The sequence below is a fragment of the Nycticebus coucang genome, chromosome 17 (genome assembly GCF_027406575.1).
Source record: "Nycticebus coucang isolate mNycCou1 chromosome 17, mNycCou1.pri, whole genome shotgun sequence".
Lineage (NCBI taxonomy): Eukaryota > Metazoa > Chordata > Mammalia > Primates > Lorisidae > Nycticebus > Nycticebus coucang.
In genome coordinates, this window is record NC_069796.1 from 26,660,811 (window position 1) to 26,684,364 (window position 23,554).

At 42.9% G+C, this 23,554-nt stretch overlaps 1 protein-coding gene across 1 annotated transcript in view; it reads right to left on the reverse strand.

Annotated features, from left to right (window-relative positions):
* FBN2 (fibrillin 2) overlaps window positions 1–23,554 on the reverse strand; it is a 267,961-nt gene that overhangs the window by 47,369 nt on the left and 197,038 nt on the right. The window contains exons 24-36 of the mRNA XM_053567017.1: window positions 22,720–22,947; window positions 22,091–22,216; window positions 17,437–17,565; window positions 16,249–16,374; window positions 14,065–14,190; window positions 13,544–13,666; window positions 13,265–13,390; window positions 12,908–13,033; window positions 11,172–11,294; window positions 8,983–9,105; window positions 6,990–7,115; window positions 2,310–2,432; window positions 1,543–1,665 (exon numbers count right to left, since the gene is read on the reverse strand). Coding sequence (XP_053422992.1) covers window positions 1,543–1,665; window positions 2,310–2,432; window positions 6,990–7,115; window positions 8,983–9,105; window positions 11,172–11,294; window positions 12,908–13,033; window positions 13,265–13,390; window positions 13,544–13,666; window positions 14,065–14,190; window positions 16,249–16,374; window positions 17,437–17,565; window positions 22,091–22,216; window positions 22,720–22,947 — 1,728 coding nt within the window. The remainder of the gene's footprint in view (window positions 1–1,542; window positions 1,666–2,309; window positions 2,433–6,989; window positions 7,116–8,982; window positions 9,106–11,171; window positions 11,295–12,907; window positions 13,034–13,264; window positions 13,391–13,543; window positions 13,667–14,064; window positions 14,191–16,248; window positions 16,375–17,436; window positions 17,566–22,090; window positions 22,217–22,719; window positions 22,948–23,554) is intronic.

A 23,554-nucleotide genomic window follows, 5' to 3' on the forward strand; every position in this document is an offset into this window, starting at 1 on the left:
TTGACAGGGTTTTCTCATTTTCCAGTATATGAGGTGTAAAGTGATACTTACCAGAGCTGTTTTAACGGACTTTTTCTTCTTAGGACTGATTTTGGATACTTGCTTGCTTTCATTTAGTAACGTCTGGACTACGCTCTTTTATTAGTTGCCTGTTCAGAGCCTTAGCTCCCAGGAAACTTTTAAGAAATGTTAAGGCCCCAATGGGAAGAATTTCTGGGGGGAGAGCAGGCATCAGTATATTTTTAAGGTTTTTAATTGGGATTTTTCTGCAGACAGGATTGAGAAGCAGTTAGCGATCTGGGCAACTGCTCTTTCTCTGCTCCCTGTCCTCATCCTGACCCTGCCCACACCCCACTCGCTGCACAGCCTTGGGTTGTGTCTTGGACACTGGCATTCTCCTACCACAGGACCTTTGCACTGGCTGCTCTGTTGATCTGGAGGCTTCTCTCAAGAGGCCCAGTTGGCTTGTTCCCTCCTTCAAGGTTCTGACTCCCCTTCCCTCAAATAACATAGCATTTCTCCTCCAGCCACCTCTAGAGTCTTGCTTTCTTGTCCCCTCTGCCACCAGAACGTAAACAGAAAAGCAGAGAATTTGCTTGTTTACCGTTGCAGCATTAGCTCTTGTATAGAAGGCACTCAATATTTACTGAATGAACTATTTTGAATGGAAAAGGCAGAACTTGGAGTAGGCATAAATCATAACTCAATGCACTCTTCACAACTTGAAAACAATATATCAGTTGCGTGTAAATCACAGCAGCAAACATCCCCTCCATTTGCTTCAGGCCCCTAGAACTGACACCAAAGACAGTAGGTAGATTTCTACTCAAGCATGGGATTTCCTTTTAATTCCCCTTTTTAAATTTTCTGATTTCTCTCAGGTAGTTCCCCAAACCATTTACTCCACTAGACAATATCTCACAAGGTTACAGAAATAGGGCTGATGGGAAGAGATGGGCAATCATGTTTTACAGATCAATACTGTCAATGTCGGATTCTGAACATTGACACCTCCTCCTCTCCCTCATTTCCCAACTTCTTTTCCTCTAATGGTTTGGGCTTATGAAACCCATCTCTCCAATTCCTATCTTTCCATCGTCTCATTTATTTCATCCTACAGGACCCTTCCTGTAGGTAAGAGGAACAGCTATGCCAATTGCTAACCCCCTGTGGGGTGTCCTGGCCAAGCCTTGAACAAGGAGTGAGGCAGTGAGCTGGGCCAGTGTCTGACCTCTACTGGCCATAGGCTCTGGGACCTTGAACAAATTAATGCACCTCTGTGCACCTTGGTTCCCAAGCCTGTGAGAGGAGGAAGCTGGATCAGCTGTTTCGATAATTCTTATTTCTAAATATGATTTGGAAGATAAACACAATAATGCTGACCATGTAACGTCTGGTAATACAGAGTTCCTTCAGGGAAGGGATTATTTTGTTTTTAAATGAATTGCAGCAAACACTCATCACAGTTCCTTACCAAGAGAGTCTGAAAATTCAACTCTGTATAATTCTGTTAGTTTGTTTCAGATAGATAGCTTTACTTACCAACACAACCCACACCCGTGGGGTTCAGCTGAAAATCAGGGGGGCAGTTACACTCATAGCGACCGGGAGTGTTGACACATAAGCCGTTGACACAGTTTATGGGATCTGCACACTCATCAATATCTGGAAGTATTTAAAATGCTCACATCACTATCTTCACTTGCTCTGTGCATGCTCCCTGTTCCAAAGAACTTGGTAGATGTTTGGCAAGAAAGTAGGTTAAAGATTATTAGGAAAGACTTGGCACAATGAAATAAAAATCTTCAATCCTGTATATGCCTAAAAACAGGTTGCAAAGGTCAAGCACATAAGATTTACGGCTATGTTATTCAACGTTATTAATAGATGTATTGTAATTAAATGTTTCTATTTTGAAGAAAAAATTTATGTCACTATTTGCTTAACTAAAATTATGTGTACAGGTATGTATGTACGTGAAGTATGAATACGTACACACGTAACATGAAAAGCAGAGACATATGACCCTTCCCAGACAGCCCTTGCATGTACATATCTGTGAACAGACACACAAAGAGATACTTTAGGAGTTTCATGTTAGATATTTACTATGAAGTTGTTCACATAAAATGGGTTGACCTCAGAGTTAGAAATCAATGTACTGAAATGTAATTTTAGTTTTTATTAAACAAAAAAAAAGGCATAACCCAATGTACATATGAGCTCAGCAGAAGTTTGAGGATTTTGAATCCTTAGCACCAAATACTCATTTCAACTCACAGAACCCCCCGGGCCTTGCCTGGCCGTACCTGTACAGTTCCCTCCTGTCCTGTCCAGTTCGTAGCCATCATCGCAGATACAGTGAAACATTCCAGGCAAGTTGTTACATGTTCCAAAAACACAGATATTTTGGAAGGAGCATTCATCAATATCTGAAGATCAAGACAAAGTAATCATTTGTTTAAAAAGGCATTTTAAATTTGTTTTTTTTTGAAACAGAGTCTCATTATGTTGCCCTTCGTAGAGTGCTATGGCATCACAGCTCACAGCAACCTCAAACTCTTGGGTTTAAGCGATTCTCTTGCCTCAGCCTTCCAAGTAGCTGGGACTACTAACAATGCCCAGCTATTTTTTTTTTCCTTGCAGTTGTCATTGTTGTTTTAGCTGGCCCGGGCGGGGTTCGAACCCGCCACCTTGGGTGTATGTGGCTGGCATCTTACCCATTGAGCTGTGGGCGTCACTCAGGCATTTAAAATTTTTCATTTAATGTATAACATGACTGGGCTTTTCTGACTAAGTTCTCAGATGTTTCTAAGCGGTAAAATATTTTTTCTTTGGCTAGGTATTGAAAATGACAAGAAAGTAACGTCCATCTATGAAAATGAGATATAAAAGATATATTCTTTTCTTGGTAAAACGAGTGTCTACTGTATTGTATTATAGACTTAAAAAAGGAATGGCTTAAGACATAAAAAAGAATAAAAAATTAAATATAAATATGTTAAGAGGAATGAAATTGTAAAACATTAACGATAAAAACAAAAGATTTTAATTAATTAGTGCAAACTGCAAATGTTTTACAATTGGCAAATTAAAACAAAAACATATAAAAAATTTTAAATATTACCCATTAAAACTTTTAAAGTTTTTACTTCTTTTATTCTCTAATTTTCTGTTATTATATCAATCAGTTATAAACAGGGAAGAAATTTTAAAATCATCTTTATTAGAAATATCTTCCATTTAAATAATGTAACTGGTACAAAATAGGTATTTTTAAAAGATTACTGCCTTGCCTTTATAAAAGTGACACATACTAAAAAATATAACCAATACAAAAAGTACTGGTAAGAAAACAGAAAAAATAAAAAAAAATACAGAAAAAAGGCAATAAAAACAAAATTAAAGGTGGTGCCTGTGGCTCGAAGGAGTAAGGCACCAGCCCCACATACCGGAGGTGGCGGGTTCAGACCCAGCCCGGGCCAAAACCTGCAAAAAACCCCCCAAACCCCCAAAATTCATTCAAAAATCATTCATCAACATCATTGCTAGACATCATTCTCATTGATGAACATTCTTCCAGATGTTTCTATACGCATGTTTACTGAGTGAAGCTAAAGCAATTTCTGTTCATCAGATCAATTTTTCATTATCTTAACAGTTTCTAAAATACTTTTTCAATGTTAAAAAAGAATAAACACTAAAATATTTTGCCATCTTTTGCCTTTATGCTAAAGTTCAAATGTAATTTTAGACAGTGTTAATAGATTAGCACTCACATGTCCTTCTAACTCCTTATTTTTGTTGTTACTTTAACTTTTCAAATGTTTACAGCAGTTTACTGTAATCTCAACCATGTTTAGTACCAATTCTTTACTTAAGGGGATCATTAATGATTTTGCTACAACTTCTCCATTTATTTCTCCACTAGCTGGGTTTCATTACTGATGAGTACTCCCCGACTCCCCTCCAGGAGGAACTTCTATAAAAATATAGGTGTTTTTTTTTTTTTTCTCAATTATTTTACTTGTAAGAATTATTGTCTTTACAATTGGCCAGTCACGTTTCCTCAGAATTTTGTGGGCACTGATCAAACGTCTTCTGATACTGAATGTTTCTGTTTAGCTCATGACTCGCCTGATCTATCTGAAGTCTTGAATCCTCCTCAATGAGCAAAGTTGTGGTCAAAGGTGATAAGGTTAAGTTTTCTCCTATACTTTAGTCTTTCCCCACACATTTAGTTCTTTCTTCCATTTCTGGAAAAATGTGTGGCTGTCTGATCCTTTCTTCCATTTAACATTTTGGGCTTTTTACTTCAGAGATAGCAGTTACACTGCTATTTACAGCTTTTGCCTTTTCTTTAACAGTGTTAACTTCTCCACCCAGCTTTTTGTTCGCTGCGATCATCTCAAGCCCTTTCCTACGCGAGGAATTACATTTTTCATCTGTGTCTCTGCTGATTCTTGCTGTTTCTACTTAATAGTTCTCTAATTTTGCTGTACTGGTCCCCATTTCTTATTTCTCGTGACTCTTTTAATTTTACTGTCTGGTTTTTATAATTTTCTCTTTGAACTTGTGCAATCCTATTTATATTAAAGTCATGTATGGTATGGAGAACTTATGGAAACTTGTTCTTGCTTCTGGGTAGTTTCCTTCTGTCTGGGACGGCTCTTCAGCTGTTTTTCAGATGCTCTTCACGCTCGTTTCTGTAAGATGCTCTTATGGTTGCTTTTGTTTATTTTCCACTTGCTCACACCCTCCTCTTTCAAGAGTTTCTACTTTCTTTCTTTCTTTTCTTTTTTTTTTTTTTGGCCGGGGCTGGGTTTGAACCCACCACCTCCAGCATATGAGGCCGGTGCCCTACTCCTTTGAGCCACAGGCGCGGCCTCTTCTGCTCACTTTCATTTCCTTCAGATAGAACCTCTTGACACCTTTCCTTTCTTATCAGGGCTTTAGTTGGAAGATGCTTGGGGTCTGGTCTTGTTAAAACTGCTCCTCAGTAGCCCACGGGCTCATAGGTGGAGGAGGAGAGCACGGGGGCTGGGAAGAGCTGGGTGGGGCTCCCTGCTGAGGAGCCTGGCCTTGGCTCTCTCTTCAGACACAGTACGAAATGGTCTGGGTCAAGGTTCTCTCCAGCTACCGGAGCCCGTGTCTTGCCCCTGTAGTGGTTCCCCGAGATTTTGTGTTCCCCTGTTTTGATGGAGAGTACTGAGAAATGGCCAAATCTTGTGATTATTTGGATTCCATACAAATCCTGAGGATTTGTGGCAAGAAGCAGATTTGCGGTGAAAAATGTTGATCAGAGGGGAATCTGCTCGTAACAAGATGGGATGGCATCAAGGGATTAAACGAGTAAAATCAGGAGAAACTATCCAGGTGAGCCAGACCTTGTGGGAAAAAAAGAAGCAACAAAAGAGAACAGGCAGACGCAGGGCACTGCATTTCTGGAAAGTTCTCTTTCTGGTGTTCAGATGAATGGAGCGGAGGGTGAACTGAGGACAGACGACTGGCACGCCACCCTCAGCTGCCCTGTCAATCTGAAGAAAGTTCCGTAAACAGTAACTATTTAGTACCCCCTTGGGGGAAAGTCTGGGGATATGTTCTGGAAGGGACTACGCCACCCATAAAGCAATAAAATTATAAAGGGAAAATTCTGCCTAGAATTGTAAAGAACTCGTGCTGGCAAAAGTGTCTGGCTACTGCTGACTTGTTCCTTCTCCTCCTAACTCTTGTCAAGCTGATGTAGATACTAAATCCTGTGATTCCACATCTGCGTTGACTCACATTTTCTACTAATTAGCTTCAGTGCTAAGAAGAAACCAGGATTGGGAGAAAATGCTCACTTTACAGTTGCCTTGTATGGAATAGACTGAATTCTGCCCAGTCCAGTGTGCAGTGGACCAAGCATGGAGGCTTTCAGTTTTTAATGTCACCTTTCCCAGGGTCACTTGTTCATCCCCTTATCCAAACTGCTGGCTCTTTATGGGAATTTCATCATGTTCTGGCACACTTTCTTTAGCGCCACTTCCGGGGGTGGAACGGAGTTGGGCTCTACGCCGAGCGGCCCCAGATGGTATAATCTGTTCTGTTTGCTGATGCTAATTGTGTGTGTGTGTGCACCTGTGCGTGAGATCTGGTATTTACCATTTCTATTCATTTGATTAGACATTAATATAGCAGGGAAGTATTTAATTTGATTCCTTTTTGTCATCTTTACTTAGAAGCTAGCTGGAGTTAATTTGTAAGATTTTCTGAGGCTAACACATTTTGTTGGAACCCTTTGGCATACGAATTACTGTCAAATCTCTTTGCTTTCTTCCTTTCTATTTTCAAATATTCTCTCTTCATCACATAATCACGGCCTACACTTAAAACATGAAATGTGAATTAAGTCTCTCATTTAAAAGCAAATCCAACTTCTTTTTCTTGGAATGATACCATTCTGGGCACCAAGTCCCATTTCCAAGTCAGGGGGACAATGTCATAGGCCAGGAGGGCACATGACTATGAAGCAAATGTGAAGTCGTGGGTGACTCCCAGAGCACCGTCCCGCCCCAGACACACAGACGGCATCCTCAAACACCAACGCAGAGGCCAACAACGAGCTGTTTAGATTTTGATAAACACAATAAACAGCGGTGACTGGGGTAGGTAATAGACCATATTTTAAAAGCTCAGTAGTTTCCCACATGTCATTCATTTAGAGATAAAAAAAGAAAAAGGGAAAAAAGAAATGGTTAAAAAAAAAAGAAAGAATGAGCTAAACTCCCAATCATTGGCGCTTAGCCAGGAAAACTTCCTAAGAGATGAAAGCTGTCTTCATCATTATTCATTCGGCAAAATAATCCACGCTTAAACGAATGACTTTTCTATGTGCCGCATGTGCTGTGTGCTCGGCTTCCAGGTGGAGCCTGTTCCAGCCCTTTTTTGCGGTTTCATTTATTGTAGTTGCTCCAACTTGAAAATGAGCTGGAATCCCGGTGACCCACCTTGGCAGGACCTGCTGTCTGAGGCTGGCGTGAAGCCCATCTCACACTCGCACCGGTAGGCGCCCGGGACGTTGAGGCACTGTCCGTTCTCACAGAGATTTATGTTCTCGGCGCACTCATCCACATCTGTTAAAGAAGGAAATTACGTCTCTATTAGGTTCCAAATTTCATGACACATTTTCTCCTTGATCTACAACTAAATCAATTTTACTGGCTCGACTTAGCGCTTGTTAGGATAAAACAACAGCACATCATGTTCTCTGAAATAAGGGTATACAGCCTGGTGGAAAAGCTACTTAACCTGTACCCCAACACGCAGCTGGAATACGGTTCACAGGAGATGTGCAGATGTCCCCCACCTCAGCCTTGGTTTCCCTTAATACCAATTTTATGTACAGTATGATACCATCATCATTTACATGTGACTAAGAATATTGGAATTAATCTTAAAATGATGTCCGCGCATTTGAAAATGTTATAGTGTTAGAATGCCCAACTGAAATTTTACCAGTCCAAGTATTTTAAAGCAAATGAGAGACAATCTGAAAATAGAGTAAGGGTCTTTCCATTTTATAAAAAGTGCTTCTATCTTAATTATGTAAACAGGAATTACTCAAAGAACTTATTTAATTCTACCATTTATTTAATTCTATCAAGCAGAACAGGGAAGGGAGGATAGAAGCCAATGTCTACGGAGGGCCTGATATTTGCCAGGCAGTGTGCGGGGTTGCCTGACTTGTTTTTTCATTGAGTCTCCAATTCCCCAGGTTCAGAAGAGGAAGAGTCTGAGGCTGAAAACAGCAGGGAGCTCTGTGGGCTACAGGGAGCTGAGCCCGGATCTGAGTGCAGGTGTGTCTGACACCAAAGCCATGGTCTGGTGCAAGGTGCAAAGAAATGCAGGAAAAGATGTGATATACAAGGCTTAAAGGTAATAAAGCTTTAAAAGTGAATAAACATGTCTTCTTAAGGAGGCATTTAAAGATGCAAGTCTGCATTGTTGATGTCAATAATTGGAAGCAAAATGAGAGTCTATCATTTAATTGTGGGTTTAAAGCATGCACTGCAAACCACCTGAGACACAGATACCTTAGCAACTGAAAAGTGTTCAGCTTTACGTCCAGCAAGATCATCTAGTTTGATGTAAGTGTACATGAGAGGATGCTTTACCCTTGAGGAATACGGAATGAAGGACCTCTAAATAGAAACTAATATTTATTGAACTTTTGTGTTACGCTTCCCAAATTCCCAAACTATATTACTCCATTTAAGTCTTTCAATAACATGTGATAAGCTATTGAGACTTTGATAAATACATTTAATAATAGTGTGTAAGTGACATATTCTATCTTAAAAAGCTGAAGTTTTCCCATGCCATTCGTTTATTAAAAAAAAAAAGAAAAAATGGTATTATCACTATGGCCATTTAAAAAATGAGGAAACTAAGGCCAGGTAAGTTAAGTAATTTAGTTTACACAAGAACTGTATAGGCAACCTGTAACTCTGGGGAGGCTGATCCAGGCAAAGCCTGTGTTTTCAAACTATTATATTATAAATGAATCAAAGGAAATGGTAGCTATTAACAGAACATTCTAGTAATAAATGTCATTTTTTTTTGTAGAGACAGAGTCTCACCTTATCTCCCTCGGTAGAGTGCCGTGGCGTCACACAGCTCACAGCAACCTCCAACTCCAGGGCCCAGGCGATTCTCCTGCCTTAGCCTCCCAAGTAGCTGGGACCACAGGCGCCCGTCACAACGCCCGGCTATTAATAAATGTCATCATTTTAAAGCTTCCACCAATATATTTGAAAGGTAGTTCAAGTTTTTATGCTTGAACTACCTTTAAGAGTAAAATATATATTCAACTGTAAGCCACGGGTAAAAACAAGGGCATTTACATTAGCCTCCTTTAACTACAGTTTTCTTCACATAAGGAAAGTACACGAAGTGTTCCACGACAGTCATGTCAGGGCACTCCTCGGGACTGTCACCCACCTGAGCAGGTAAAGCCATCTCCAGTGAAACCCTCGGAGCAGGCACACCGGTATGAGCCTGGGGTGTTCACACACTGAGCGTTTATGCTACATTGGTGGGTTCCGTTAGAACATTCATCCAGATCTGCATGCCAAGAGAACACAGCAATAAAGGTCAGAAATTAAATATTTAAGCACCTAGAAAGATTTTCATGCGTCTTAATTTAAATATAAACTAGCCAAATGGTATGCTTCAGTTTGTAGGGTTACAGCTTCTATTAGATCTCAGACTTATAATCCAAAATTCATGCCACCAACATGGGCCAAAATTATGAATTCAAGCATTTGCTGAGATACCTAATTGACCAGAATCTTAATGGTTAGAAGAAAACCAGTGTTAGATTTCTTTCCTTCTGACTTCTACTGAGGGTGGAAGATTCTATTGCTGTTTCCTAAAAAATAAAACGATTAAAATGAAGATAATACTGAATTTCATAGCAGGAAAATCAGCACAGAGTTTTCAAGCTTATTTTACAGATGAGGAAATAAGAGAAATGATTCTTGATCTCATGGAATCCAAAGTCCAGTGGAAAAGAGAGATGTTAAACACAGAAAAAAAAAATAGATACTGATATATACAGCAAGAAAATAAGAGGTGCAATGAAAGAATGAAAGAGGCAGCTAATTTGGACTGCAGGAACAAGGATATAAATTATAGTTAACGTCAGATCTGAAAGATAAGGAGCAGTCAGGTCCTGGACAGAGGTGGGAAGGGCAATCCTTGCACGGGGAAGAGCACCTGCACAGACACCAAGGAAGAAAAGACTTTGATGTGAAAAGACAACTGAAAAGAGGGTAGCATGGTAAAGAGCCGTCCAGCACAGGTGGTGGGAAAGGAAGCCAAAGAGACAGTAGGGCCAGCCGCTGCTGGAAGGAAGCTGGATTCTGTCCTCAGTTCGATGGGTTACAATGACGGCTGACACAAGATCAAGTTTGTGGTTTATGGTTTAACAGTTTCCTCCTGCTGTTACGTGGAGAATCCATTGTAGGAGGGCTAGAGAGGGAGTGAACAAACATGAGGGGGCTCTTGGAGTGTCCAGCAGGGGAAGGGGGGGGAGGGAGAGAGAGAGAGAGACCAGCTGAGTCCAGAGTGGGAGGGGAACAGAGACGGAACGAGGAGGAAGGATGTGGATGCCACGTTGGAGCACGGGATTCCAGACACTGCTCAATCCCTTCTGCCGGAGAAGAGAGAGAGGTCACCTTGAGATCGGTTACCAAAGAGAGAGATGGACGAAAACCACAAAAATGGAGGCTATAAGAGAGAAAAAGAGTAGACTTATCAGACTAGAAAATCAGGAATGAGGATATGGCTGAAATGTTGTGAGATTAACCACAGAAAGATGGCTGGACCGGAAGTAGGTAGTTAATAAGCTTAGTGAAGCCATTACAGGATGTTCAGCTTTCTTTCTTTCTTTTCTTCTTCTTCTTTTTTTTTTTTTTTTTTTTACTTTAAATTGATTTGGATAATTCTCATCATTTGAAACAGTTATTTTAAGGCATGTAAAATGTTGAGCCTGTGAAACAGCGCTGTGAACTCCAAGTCCTTTGCCTCTTGGCTGGAAAGAGAGCTATTGTTAGACTCCAGCTCAAGAACTATAAACCCAGAGAAACGCCTTCCCGTTCTCTTTTCTTTAAATCAGACCTCTTAGAATCCAACAAAACATTTAGGTTTTCCTGTAAGAAGGATTCTATTTTTTAGTAAGACATTTGTATTGACCATGTTATAGACTTAAGCTATCTGAAAAAAGCCTTTTGGTTTTTTCCACTTATTTTACTGGATTTTAAATCTAACTGATTATCCTATGAAAAGTCTGGAAAAACAAATTACTCATTTTTCATCATACAGCTGTTTGGATAACCAATTGTGTATTAAATAGTTTTTACTGAACAACAACATGTTAAGAGGCAGACGCCAAGGCAGACCGCTGCGATTTGATTTATATTAAGGTTAAAGGAAACTTTTACACAGAAATCATGTTACACGAAGATAGCCTTTGACTTAAAAGGGAATAAATGAGGGTGAAGAGTACATTCCTATGACTGCAGAGAAGAGCCTTTAAAAATTATGTGCCTTAGAAAAGCATATTTATATTTGCAAACTCACAAATACATTTGATGCCAAGCAAAGGATATTTATATTTGCAAACTCACCAATACATTTGATGCCATTTCCAACCCAGCCTTCTCTGCAGCTACATTTGAAGCTTCCTGGGACATTCAGACACGAAGCGTGCATGTCACAGTTGTGAGCTCCAATTTCACACTCATCCACGTCTGAGAAATCATAGTTAATGTGAAAGAAACAGGAATCCAAGCTAATTAATTCCACGTCCCAATATATTTCTATATAAGTACAATTTTAAAGTAAATATGAAACCATACAGAGAAAATGTTAACATCCCTTTTATTTTTAAGTTTTGTAGGCTCCCACAAGATTTGGGAGATCATGAGTCAAATAATACAAGTCCTTCCCTAGAAGAAATTGTTAGCTGCTTACCGGTAGGAGTGAGACTCAGCAGCTGTTGACCCTGGGAAGTGCACGTGTCACCCCCAGGGGTCTTACTCCCTGACCAGAGCCCAGCTAAACTCCACGTGGAGGGCCTCAGCTTGTAGATGTCAAGAGAAATCTTACTCCAAAAAAAAGCCTGTGATATTTCTATTAATATTTACTACACATTTTTCATGATTATAAAAGTAAGCCTAACTTAAAAAAAATAACAGTCCATTATCTTTTTAAAATTACACAATCATCAGTCATTTTAAAAATCAACATATCTTGATAGAGCTCAAAACTATCATTTAGTTGTTTTTATTTTTCTATTTATTTGAGAAGGTAGAAAAATATTCACTGGAAATGTTATCTGGAAAGTGACGAGATGCTTTCCCCAGTGTGGATTTGTGTGGGGATATAGATCATACATGGCATCGTAGACACACTCACATACATGTGTATGCATAAACTACATACATGTGGTTCCTCACGTCTTGCTAGACTGTGCAGAGTAATCTGTCCCACCTAGTCCAGTGAATCCATACTGCACCTGCTGAAATCCCACCCGCATGACTGCCTTTGCATTAACGGGGCCTTTGCCAGTGGCGAGCATGCAGACGGCCACACCTGCTTTCATCACTTCCCCTCCCCTTGGTGGAGGAGCTCACCCCAGCTTTCAGGCTGGGTTGCAGCTGAAGCCACCCACCTGTTGCCTTTAGCCAAACAGTATATAGGGGCTTTACATTGAGCACTGATAAATAATCTGGTCCAAAACCTTCACCCTAGCACTTCCTAGGCCCAGGCATATGCAAAAGGCTGAAAGTATTTTGTAGAGAAAAGGAATAAGAGACAACGTGGACAGGAGGAGCAAAGAACCAAAGTAAAGAGAAAAAAAGGGAGAGGCAATTTGGGTATAGGAAAGAGGAAAGCAACTAGAGAGGGCACAGCAAAGAGGGGGTGCAGTGTGGGGAGCAGAAGGGGAGGAGTCCAAACGGAACTGGAGATTAATTTTCAGTAGTTCAGAAGAAACGCAAAGAAAGACAAACAGAAGCTGGGCTCTTCCTGCTGCCCGGGCTCTCTGGTGCTGCCTCTTTATGGACATCTTCCATTTGGGCCGTGGTCATTCTCAGAAAGCCAGTGCTGCTCCCAGCCACCTGCAGCACATCAGAGCCTTGGGCACCAGACTCCACTCCCGCCCACTCTGTCAGGACACACAGCCTGTGGGTGGTCAGACAGTGTGCGGCCACAGCGACCGGCCAAATGGGTCACACACACTATGGGTCAACTAGCCGTCCTCCCCGAGGGCACGGCCTGGTGGGTAATTGGTCTAGTGAGGCAAGGTTGGCCTTCGAAACCTAAAGAAACTGAAGCTTGGAGGATCCAAGCTTGAACCCACCTGTGCACCCCGTGGTCCCCTTCTTCATGGAGTAGCCCAGCTGACAGTGGCAGATGAAGGATCCCTTTGTGTTCTCACATTCCCCAAACATGCAGATGTTGGAGTTCAGGTCACACTCATTCACATCTAGAAGATTTAGTTTCAATATCTGGTTAGCAGTTAGTATGTGCAAAGGACGGTGTTGCAAATATCAATTGTCTTTAAAGATTCTTTTTCCCAAATAAATAAATCTTCTTTTTTAAGTTTTATAGCTCAAATAAAACGGTTTACATTTTTAAAATAACTGAGAAAGCCTCCCTCTTCTCGTCCGTATGCGTGTGTGCGTATACATGCTAACCCTTTCCACACAATACCCACCAATGCAGGTTTTCATGTCCATGGACGCCATGAAGCCGTCGTAACAGAGGCAGCGATACTCTCCGGGGATGTTGGTACACTGGCCGCCATCGCAGATATCAGGATTGTTCTCACATTCATCAATATCTGGTGACACAAAAGGAACATCAAATGAGAACAAGAATGGCTTTCGTCAATCTCAAAAGTTTTGCCCATCCAGGCCCCACCAGGAGCATCTGGAGCCACATTTGAGTGATAACATCATAGCGATGCACAGAGTCTGCGGTCTTCCTTCTCTACCTGCACACGACCTGCCGTCCGGCATCAGGGCGTAACCCTCACTGCAGCTGCACTCGTAGCTCCCTTCCGAGTTAGAGCACTGGGTGTCACAGCCTCCGTTCATTATCATACATTCGTCGATATCTATGAAAACAACGTTGCAAACCACGTTATATGTGAGGCTTTCCTTAAATGCAAAAGATAAAGCATTTTTCTTGTCTTTAAACAGGAACTGCTTGTATGGCTTGGGTGCTGATGTAGTGCACCACCATTAGTCTTTCCTCCTTCTGTTTTTTAGATGAGATTCTACATTTAACTCCAGTGCTGGAAGATGAAAGGACTCAGGAATAGACTAACTATAAAATTGAGAGCAATTTCTATAGCAAGACCAGTTGAGTACTCTGAAAAACCAACAAACCATCTGCGATCGGCACCATTCGCAAATTCATTCTGGGGGCAAAGGACACACATGGGCTTCTTTACAGAAGCTTTCCTAGATGGACTTGAGACACACAATGTCAGACCTTCCTGGGCTCCCTCACCTGTACAGCCCTGGCGGTCTGGCGTGGCCTGGTATCCAGGATTGCAAGAGCACTGGTAGGTTCCAATCATGTTCACACACTTCCCATTTCTGCACAGATTGTCGCTCAGGGAGCACTCATTGAGATCTACAAAAGATACACAGAATTAATGTTTTATGCAATAACCAAACCCTAAAAACCATCAAGAACATGCTACCCTGGGGCCACCGTTCACAACTACCGATCTGTAGTGTTCAAAGAAAATGCTGGAATTTTTATTATTTCTGTCAACAACAGTGCCGTCCAGTGGAACTTCAAACAATGATGGAAATGCTACCTATCTGTTCTGTCCAAGACATTATAGCATGTGGTGCTGAGCGCTGCAAATGTGGATACTATGACTAAGAAATTTCTAGTGTTATTTAACTCAAATCGAATGAATATAGCCACATACGACTGGTAGGAGCTATCGTCCACAGACTGGGCACATGCCAGCAACGAAGCTTCCTACTAGGTCATCTGTGAATCTACACCAGCATGCTCAGCTGGCCTTTGGGAGCTGGCCAAGAGCTTCCTGGACCACTTGAAGCATCCTGAGAGAAGGCAGCTCTTCTCCAGAAAGCAGTTCCACAAAGCACAGGTCTGACAACAGGGCCCTGGCTTGTGCATTTGTTTTCATCACACTGTGTTTAGTGAGCCGGAACGGGTGCATCTACAGATAGCCTTTCCTGTTTTAAAATAAACTCTTATAAGATGGGTGGATACCTTAAAAAAAAAAAAAATCCAAGCCAAGATCTGTGGACCAAGCTAGGACCCATAATGCAACGACGAGCAGCAGCAAGAGAACCAACTTCCTTACGCGAGCTACTAGCCAACACCAGATCAGGTAAAAACAACAAGGATTTTATCAGCTACAACAAGAAACTGCAATTTTCACAACGACCGAGAAGACTAGAGGGCGTGGACGGACAATCATGACCACTAAGTACAGATTTTACACTGTACAGAAACACATACTCTATATTGCACAAAATACATATTTTTCATTGTCCGTTACACCTTAGAGTGGTACGTTTTTTTCAGCTAGAAGATCCATTGAAACAAAGTGCCCAGACTTAGAAACAGATGTCTGAATCCCTGTACCTCACTACGCTCGGCCACGAATAAACATTCTCTACTTATCAGTGTGGAAAAACTTTCTGTACCCCTATTAAAATGAAATAAAAAAACATTTAAAACCTCCTCATGCATCTTTTTTAAATGTCTGTTTAGTCTGTGATTTTAGATTCACCCCATACAATAACAGAGCAATGCATTTGGCTTTCAGATAGATACAGGGTGTCCATCAAGTTTGTGTGCAGTTTAAAGTGGGCAAACATTTTATACTTGGTGACTACTGTAAAATTGCACATGAACTTTATGGACACCTTGTGTACACACACACATACTGGGAAAGTATACTCAAATTATTATTTTTTATTTTTTTATTTTTATTAAATCATAGCTGTGTACATTGATATGATCATGGGGCATCATTCACTATCAAATTATTTTTTAAAACATGGTGTGTGATCTGCTCTATGTTAAGCTGTTTTATTTGCTTATAGTTTCAAGAAAGAGTTCCTGTGAAGAAAATGCTTCCTGCCTACATCCAAGTTATAAAGCCAGTGTGCTAGGACAGGGTGAGCCCAGAGGCCTCCATGTACTGTGGAAAGCAATAGGTTGAAAGGCTGTAAGACCAGCCATTAGCCTAGTTGCATCCCTTTGCTGAGCTCAGGGCCAGTGAAGAGACTGTGGTGCTTCTATGAGAAATGAGGCACATGCAACAGCAGAGCCCTGAGTAGACTCCGGGGTGCAGTGTGGACTCTGCCTGAGTGGATGGGGAGGAGGTTGGAGGATACCCAAGGCACAGGGGCAGTTTTTCTCCTGTCTCCTGCTGGGGGGAATGGAAGTACAGGGCCTTTCCTAGGGTCCCTCACACTGGAGCCAGTCCCATGGGCTTGTAAGGGAAAAAAAGTTAACCAGTAATAACATCACAACATTTGAGTGTGTCACTAAAGCATCCTCTAGTGACACAGCCTGCATCCAGATGTAGGTAATCTGAATTTCCAACTTCAAGAAGCTAGATTTCATGCGCCCCCAAACAACTGGTTTGCCATCATTGAGCTCTGATCTTTACCAGCTGTGCTCAGGGGACAGACTCACCCACACAGTCCTCACGTGATGGTGACAGCTCGTGTCCCAGTGGGCAGTCACACTGAAAGCTACCCTCGGTGTTCACACAGGTGCCACCCCTACAAAGGAGAGGGTTACGTTCACATTCGTCAATGTCTGAAAGGTAAAAACGTGAGATCCATTAAAGAACTCGGAAGAAAAAGGATTCACGCATACAGCATGGGAGAAAGAATGTTAGCTAAGTGTGGGACTCCAATTCTAGAGATGAGCGTCCCAGCAGGTGGGATAACGCTCTCCTCACATTTTCTACTACCAGCAACAAAACTAAAAATCCTTCCCTCAAAGATAGTTAACGATCAAGAAATTAACTTGCGTGAAGTGAGCAGGCTCACAAAAAAACAATATTTGCTTCTTACCATCCTAGACTCATGATATCACACATTCTTGTCAGTTATTCTGGTATCTGTATCTCAAATCAAAGTGAAAGAAAAATCTTAGACTCCTAACCTACTACACCCTTCGAGCTAAGTCCTATAAGTCACTGAAAAATGAAGTCCCAGCTGAAAGGCTGAGAAAACCAAATCGGGTCGTACCAGCACACAGATAAGGACATTAACATAGGACAAGCATGACTGAATACAAACGTGGGGGCCACCAAACAGAGCCACACATTCTTATCGTTTCATTTTGTTTTTTGTAGAGATGGGGTCTCACTGTGTTGCCCAGGCTGGTCTCGAACTCCCATCCTCAAAAGATCCTCCGGCCTTGGCCTCCCAAATTGTTGGGATTCCAGGCATGAGCCTCCATATCAGCCCTAATGCCATGAATTTTTTTTTTTGCAGTTTTTGGCTGGGGCCAGGTTTGAACCTGCCACCTCTGGCATATGGGGCCAGCACCCTACTCCTTTGAGCCACAGGTGCCACCTGTGTGCCATGAGTTTTTGAGTGACTCCTTTCTAAGTAATTAGCTATGAGCACTGATTTTGGATTCTGTGGATAAGCAGGCCCTGGTCTCAGTATCTCATCCCCATTAAGGGATCAAGAGTCGGGGCGTCCTGAGAGCTACCAGGAGCAGACCTCCTGCCTGGCATTTACATCTCTTCTCTGTCACCTCAGATTCTGGCCAAGCATGTCGTTCCCAGCCCTGCGCTGAGCACAGGTGCGCAGACGGGCCTGTGCTGGGCGGTCTCCCGACTGGCCAGGGAGCGAGGGTGCTTACCCATGCAGCTCTTCATCATCATGAAGCCGCTTTCGTAGCCTTCGAAGCACTCACACTCGAAGCTGCCCGGCGTGTTGACACAGATGCCACTGCCACAGAGGTCGGGAGAAATCCTGCACTCGTCAATGTCTAATTGCCACAGTTTAAAAGAGATAAAAAAAATAGAGTGAGATGGATTTGGCTTTCCACGTGAAGGTGCCACACATGGGAAACACTGGGGAAATCAGTGGGTAATGGTATGAGGAAATGCTGTCAGATCACACAGAGGGGACAGGGCTGCAGGGGCATTCCTTTCGTCAACTGCCAAAACTGCCACGGCCAACGGGCAGGGGGTGCCTTTTTGCCTCAGAGAATTCTGAGTTGTGGATTTCTCTTTATAGCTTAGAAATGAAGAGAAAGAAGGACTCAGCAACCGCGGGATGGGCTGAATGAGGCAGCAGCTAGTGAGTGGCTGAATGAAGGCCCACGTGTGACTCGGGCACCAGGGTCCTGCTGCACAGCCCAGGCCCACTGTAGGTGGGAGCGTGTGAAGACAGGGACCTGCCTCTGAGCACCCCTGAGGGACAGTCCCCACAGCAGACACAGCAGACTGACTTTCACCCAGAGAGCACACGCACAGCAGGGCCAGGGAGGAGGCCTGTGTGGGGTTTCTGTGTCACTGTCAAATGTGCAGAACTGACTACTCTAGCATTTAAAAAAAATAAAAATGATGTTTGTGTGTTCGTCACTGTTTATACATTTTAGCAAAGAAGAACCTTCAATAGAAGCATCTATATGCTCAAAAACAGGACTCTCTGAGAAATCTCCCATGCCCTAAACTAAGATTTTTCAATAAAGATTTCTCAAGAAAGCAGTTGTATCTATTATATGTGAAATGTTTGTGAAAACATTAGGTACAAAAAGTTTTTAGTTTAGAAATTAAAAGTTTTACATTTAAAAATGTGTCAGAGTAGGGACAATGTTTCTGTCACTGTCTCTTTATTTTGATGAATTTAATTTTGCTGTTTTGATGAATTTAATTTTGGTGTTTTTCTATCTGAGGATTTAGTCAGGACATAATTTGTGCATGCTCTCTGGAGGGCCTCAACTGCTGCTTTCTCCCAGCTTGTAGTCTTTATTTATTTCTCCAATGACAGGACATAAAAAATGTAAGTGCTTTCTTCTTTTTTTTTTTTTATTAAATCATAGCTGTGTACATTAATGAGATCATGGGGCACCATACACTGTTTTTTTTTTTTTTTTTTTTTTTTAAATCTTTTTTTGTAGAGACAGAGTCTCACTGTACCACCCTCTGGTAGAATGCTGTGGCGTCACACGGCTCACAGCAACCTCTAACTCTTGGGCTTACGCAATTCTCCTGCCTCAGCCTCCCAAGCAGCTGGGACCACAGGCGCCCGCCACAACGCCCGGCTATTTTTTTGTTGCAGTTTGGCCGGGGCTGGGTCCAAACCCGCCACCCTCGGCATGTGGGGCCGGCGCCCTACTCACTGAGCCACAGGCGCCGCCCCATACACTGGTTTTATAGACCGTTTGACACATTTTCATCACACTGGTTAACATAGCCTTCCTGGCATTTTCTTAGTTATTGTGTTAAGACATTTACATTCTACATTTACTAAGTTTCACATATACCCTTATAAGATGCACCGCCCATCCTCCCCCCTCTCTCCCCTCCCTCTCCCCTTCCCCCTATTCTTAGGTTATAACTGGGTTATAGCTTTCATATGAAAGCCATAAATTAGTTTCATAGTAGGGCTGAGTACATTGGATACTTTTTCTTCCATTCTTGAGATACTTTACTAAGAAGAATATGTTCCAGCTCCATCCATGTAAACATGAAAGAGGTAAAGTCTCCATCTTAAGTGCTTTCTTTTAAACAAACGTAGTAATAGAATTCATGGATTCAATGAAGTAGCTAATTCTCTTGGTTTCTATCCATCAGCATCTAGGACCTGGTGGTAGGAGCCGTATGAGGGATGTAGAGTACGTCCTTTGGTGGAGTGAGGACAATTTTTGGCTAGTGTGATGTGGTGTGAGCGTCACAGAGTGGGAACCCTAGGATCAGATACCTAAGTACAGTCTGTCTGCCATCTATTGCATGTAGGGCCTTCAGAAAACATAAGGAGACGGGGCGAGAACTGGAATCACCCTGGGCCTGCCTGTCCAGGTCTCAGATTTCTTGAGTCCCTGGAGGTTGTTTTCTGGGAAGTCACACAGTATAAGCCCTGTTTAAGGATGATAAACTCAGGGGTTATGACAATGAAGGATCTGACTGTGAAAACTTAACAGGATGGAAGGTCTTAGAGGTGTTGGAGATGTAACGGGGACTGTGTTATGACACCCAGGTCCCCCTTTGGGGAGGAGGGACTTACTTCTGCTCTTCTCTCCCCCAGCTGTTGAGAGCTTTTCTGGCAGAGCCCTCAGAGGCCGACAGTCCTAATGGGACCTCTTCTCTGCTTCTCTGGACAGCTGGATCTCATGACTGGTCATGCAGGTACATAATTCAACACAGTCCTGATGGCACAGGCTGAAGCCTTCCGTGGGACAAAGCCACAGACCAACTTCTCCTGCTCACTTCTGCCATTTCCCTTCCCTACTTAGTGGTTGATCCCAAGAAGAATCCCTAATAAGCTTGCTGCATGCTAATCTCTGTCTCAGAGTGTAATTCCCAAAGAGTTTAACTTGCACCTGTGTCCAGAAGAAATACCAAAAGTCCCTGAAATAGCCATTTTGACAGAAGAATTTGAGTAATTTTTTCACTTGTCCTTCAGGAGAGGGAGATGTCAAAATTAAATTGGAGGTTTCAGTCCTGAGCAAAATTATACTCCTAACAGGACAGGAAAGTAAGTTTCCCTAATAGAAGAAAGTCAGTGGGGGTAGCAGGAGTGGGGAGTTGGGACAAAGAGAAGTTGTCCAGATAGAAGCTAGAAATGTGGAAAGGAAACTTGGGAAAAGTAGAGGGGCAGAGGGTGGGCGATGCCATCCTGGAGTCGTGATGCATCAGGAAACTCTGGGAGGCAGAGAGGACGGAGGACTTTGGCAAATACCCAAGGGAGAAGAGACAGGAAGAATCCCTGGAGCTATGGGAGGAAACATCATAGGCAAAGAAGGATGATCACGACGGGGAGGTGCCATGGAAACCGAGAGAAAACAAGATTTGACGGAGAGGTCTGCCCAGCAGCGAGGTGCAGGAGAATGTGCACCCAAATGAGGGAGGACAAAGTCAAAATTATAGAACAAGCGTCTGGTTGGAAGGGGGGTGTGAGAGGCAGCAGTAGGAACACAGGAGGGGTGCGTGAGAGAAAAGAGGGGCCAGGGAAACACCTTGGACTTGAGTTGAAGGGGAGGAACCAAGGGAAGAGGTGGAGACGCTGGAGAGAGGGGAGCCAGTCCGCCCAGACGGAGCATGGACAGAAAGAAAGTGGAGGGTTAACAGAAAGCGAGGAGGAACAACAGCCTCCGTCTCTGGCCGGGGCACAGGCAGAGGCAGAAGGAAAGGGGATTTTAGCTTGCTCACTTCCCAGTAATATATTTTTGGTGCTGCCTCCATTTGCCAAGGGAGTCCTCTTCATAAAATATTTTCCCCCACCAATTTCTTCAAGCGTTTTCCCTGAACCCTCTTCTGGTATTTTTATAGTTTCATGTCATAATGCAACGGTACCTTTCAGAACTACTAAGAATATAGTATAAATGTCTTACCACAACAGATAAGTGAGAGGGTGGCTATGTTCATCAGTTTGATTTAAGCATTCCACATTGTATATCAAAGCAGCACCTTGTACCCCGTAATGTACACAGTTAAGATTCAATAAAAGGGGGGATTTTACTACGAGGGAGGAGGCGGTACGAGAAGAGGACTGCCGATCATGTTATTCCCAGTAAAGAAGCCTGGAGACAGACGGGGAGATGAGAAATTCGGGAAGTGATGGGTGGAGGTGAACGCCAGGGTGCCGAGCAGCTGCGAGGGCTGGGAGGTGAGCAGAGTCCCAGGCAGCTCTTCCCCAGCACAGCTCAGCAGCCAGAGCCAAAAAGCTGTGGGGAGGGGATGAAGCGCTGGGACTGGCCTTCAGAGACCACAGGAGGGACAGTCCCAGGGAGATGGTGAAGGAACAGGTGGGAAGGTGGGAGACGAGGCGACATTCTACAGACAAGGCGAAGATGGAGAGTCCTGAGAGTGAGAGCTTAGACATGCAATTCAAGTGTTTGGAATAATTTGTTACATTGTCTAATAGAAAAATGTGAAAGGTCCTATTTTTTCACACTCAAGAGAATGGTTATGGATCTGGATGGTGACTGAAGCCTAATTATTAAGAATTTTGTCCACAGGTGAAAAAAAGGTCATAATTTCTCTATTACAAACTTTAAAATCTTTGCGCATACACTCATTGCTATACATATACTTGTTACGGAGTTAATGGCTGCAGCCTTTGGCACTCCTATTGCTTTGAAAATCATATTTTTGGCCATTTGTGCTATTTCGCAGCTCTCTCACAACAAATCTATGTGGAGAACTGATTTAAGTGTAGGGACAAGAAATAAAAATAACAGCTTACACGTTCTCAGTAAGAGCCTGGGCTTTGGAAGGCAGTATGTTCAAACAGAGCAAAAGCAAGAGAGCCAGAGTTCAGCCCATAAAGCCGCAGAATCATCTCACCTGTGCAGTTTCTCTCCTCCATGTCCAGGGCAAAGCCACTATTGCAACGGCACTTGAAACTTCCAATGGTATTCCTGCACTTTCCATAGGTACATATTCCTGGAAACACTTTGCATTCATTGATATCTAAAAGTAGAATAAAGTAAAATCAAATGTTGGGCTGGGTGATACAGAAACATAGGCCCATCCCTTTAAGTTAATTATCCTATCACTTTGAGTTAATACACCCAATAAAATGAAGGGGATCAAATTCTTCAATGATCATATCGACCCGGCACAAAAAGTTTCAACTGTGAGCAAGGTTCTATATTCTCAGTGCAAGAGTTGTGATCCCTTTATCTCTGCCATTTGTTTTGTAAAGGTGAGCAGAGATGGGCAGCTTTTTGCTGCAGATGTAGTTATCAGGGCTACCATATCAGGTTGTGGAAGGAAAGCAGAGGAAGGAGGTCTCAAGGGCAGGACTGACAGTCTCTGATTTATGCTCCTGGACTAGAAGGTTGGTCATGACATAGGTTTAAATCAAGAAAACAAACTGGGGAGTTAAAGGTTTAAAGCAAAATCGGTTCTCGGAGAACATGGAAGGGGTGCTGTTGGAGCAGAGGGTCCAAGCTCTGTGAGCAGTTAGTTACCTTTGTAAAACGGCCGCCCGGTGAGAACATCCCCCCGGTTAGCAAAGCCAGGCCCCCGGGGGCAGAGGGTCTCATACTCCTTGGTGCCAGGTTTGGGGCATTCCTCGCACTCGGTGCCCCATGCCGCCCCGACCGCACAGCAGCAGGCGTCCATGCGGAACTTCCCGGGAACAGGGTGGACGCACTCGTCTTCATCCCACTTGAGGTAACACTGCTCCGTGCGAACATCTGCACCAACAGCAAAGTCACAGCGTGAGGGTGCGCTGAGACATTCAAAGAACATTCTCACAGGAGCATCTGCTCAGCACCGGGGTGAGTGAGGCACAGCCCTGGCCGCTGGCTTGGACACCACAACATCAGTCATTTAAGGATAGCAAAGGTGGACTTCCCTTTGTGTAACTTAATTCTCACCAGAAACAGGAAGGAAAGGTTCCCTCATGACATGACGGCTTCATGTCGTCGCCTGTGACCTCCTTTTTGCCTTGCTCCCTCCAGAAAGAGCAGGGCAATTTTACTGATAGATTCCTCTTCTTCCCTGCACTGCTGCTTAAAGAGGCTTTTGAGCAGCCCAATCAGATACTAGTCAGAGTCAATGATCAGCTGTAATCTATCTGCCAATTTGGTACAACTATTCAAGCTCGCCTTCCAAAAGAAAAAAAATGTGATTAGATTTAAAGTTTTTTCTGTCTTTAAAGTTGTTACCTTTTGCATTTAAAGTTTTTACCTTTTGCATCATGGTCTTTCCATGGATTATGTGAATTTTCCCCATGAAGGAGACAAATTATTTGTTTAGATGTCCCATTTTCCTTTCAACTTCTATACAGACCAGCATTTC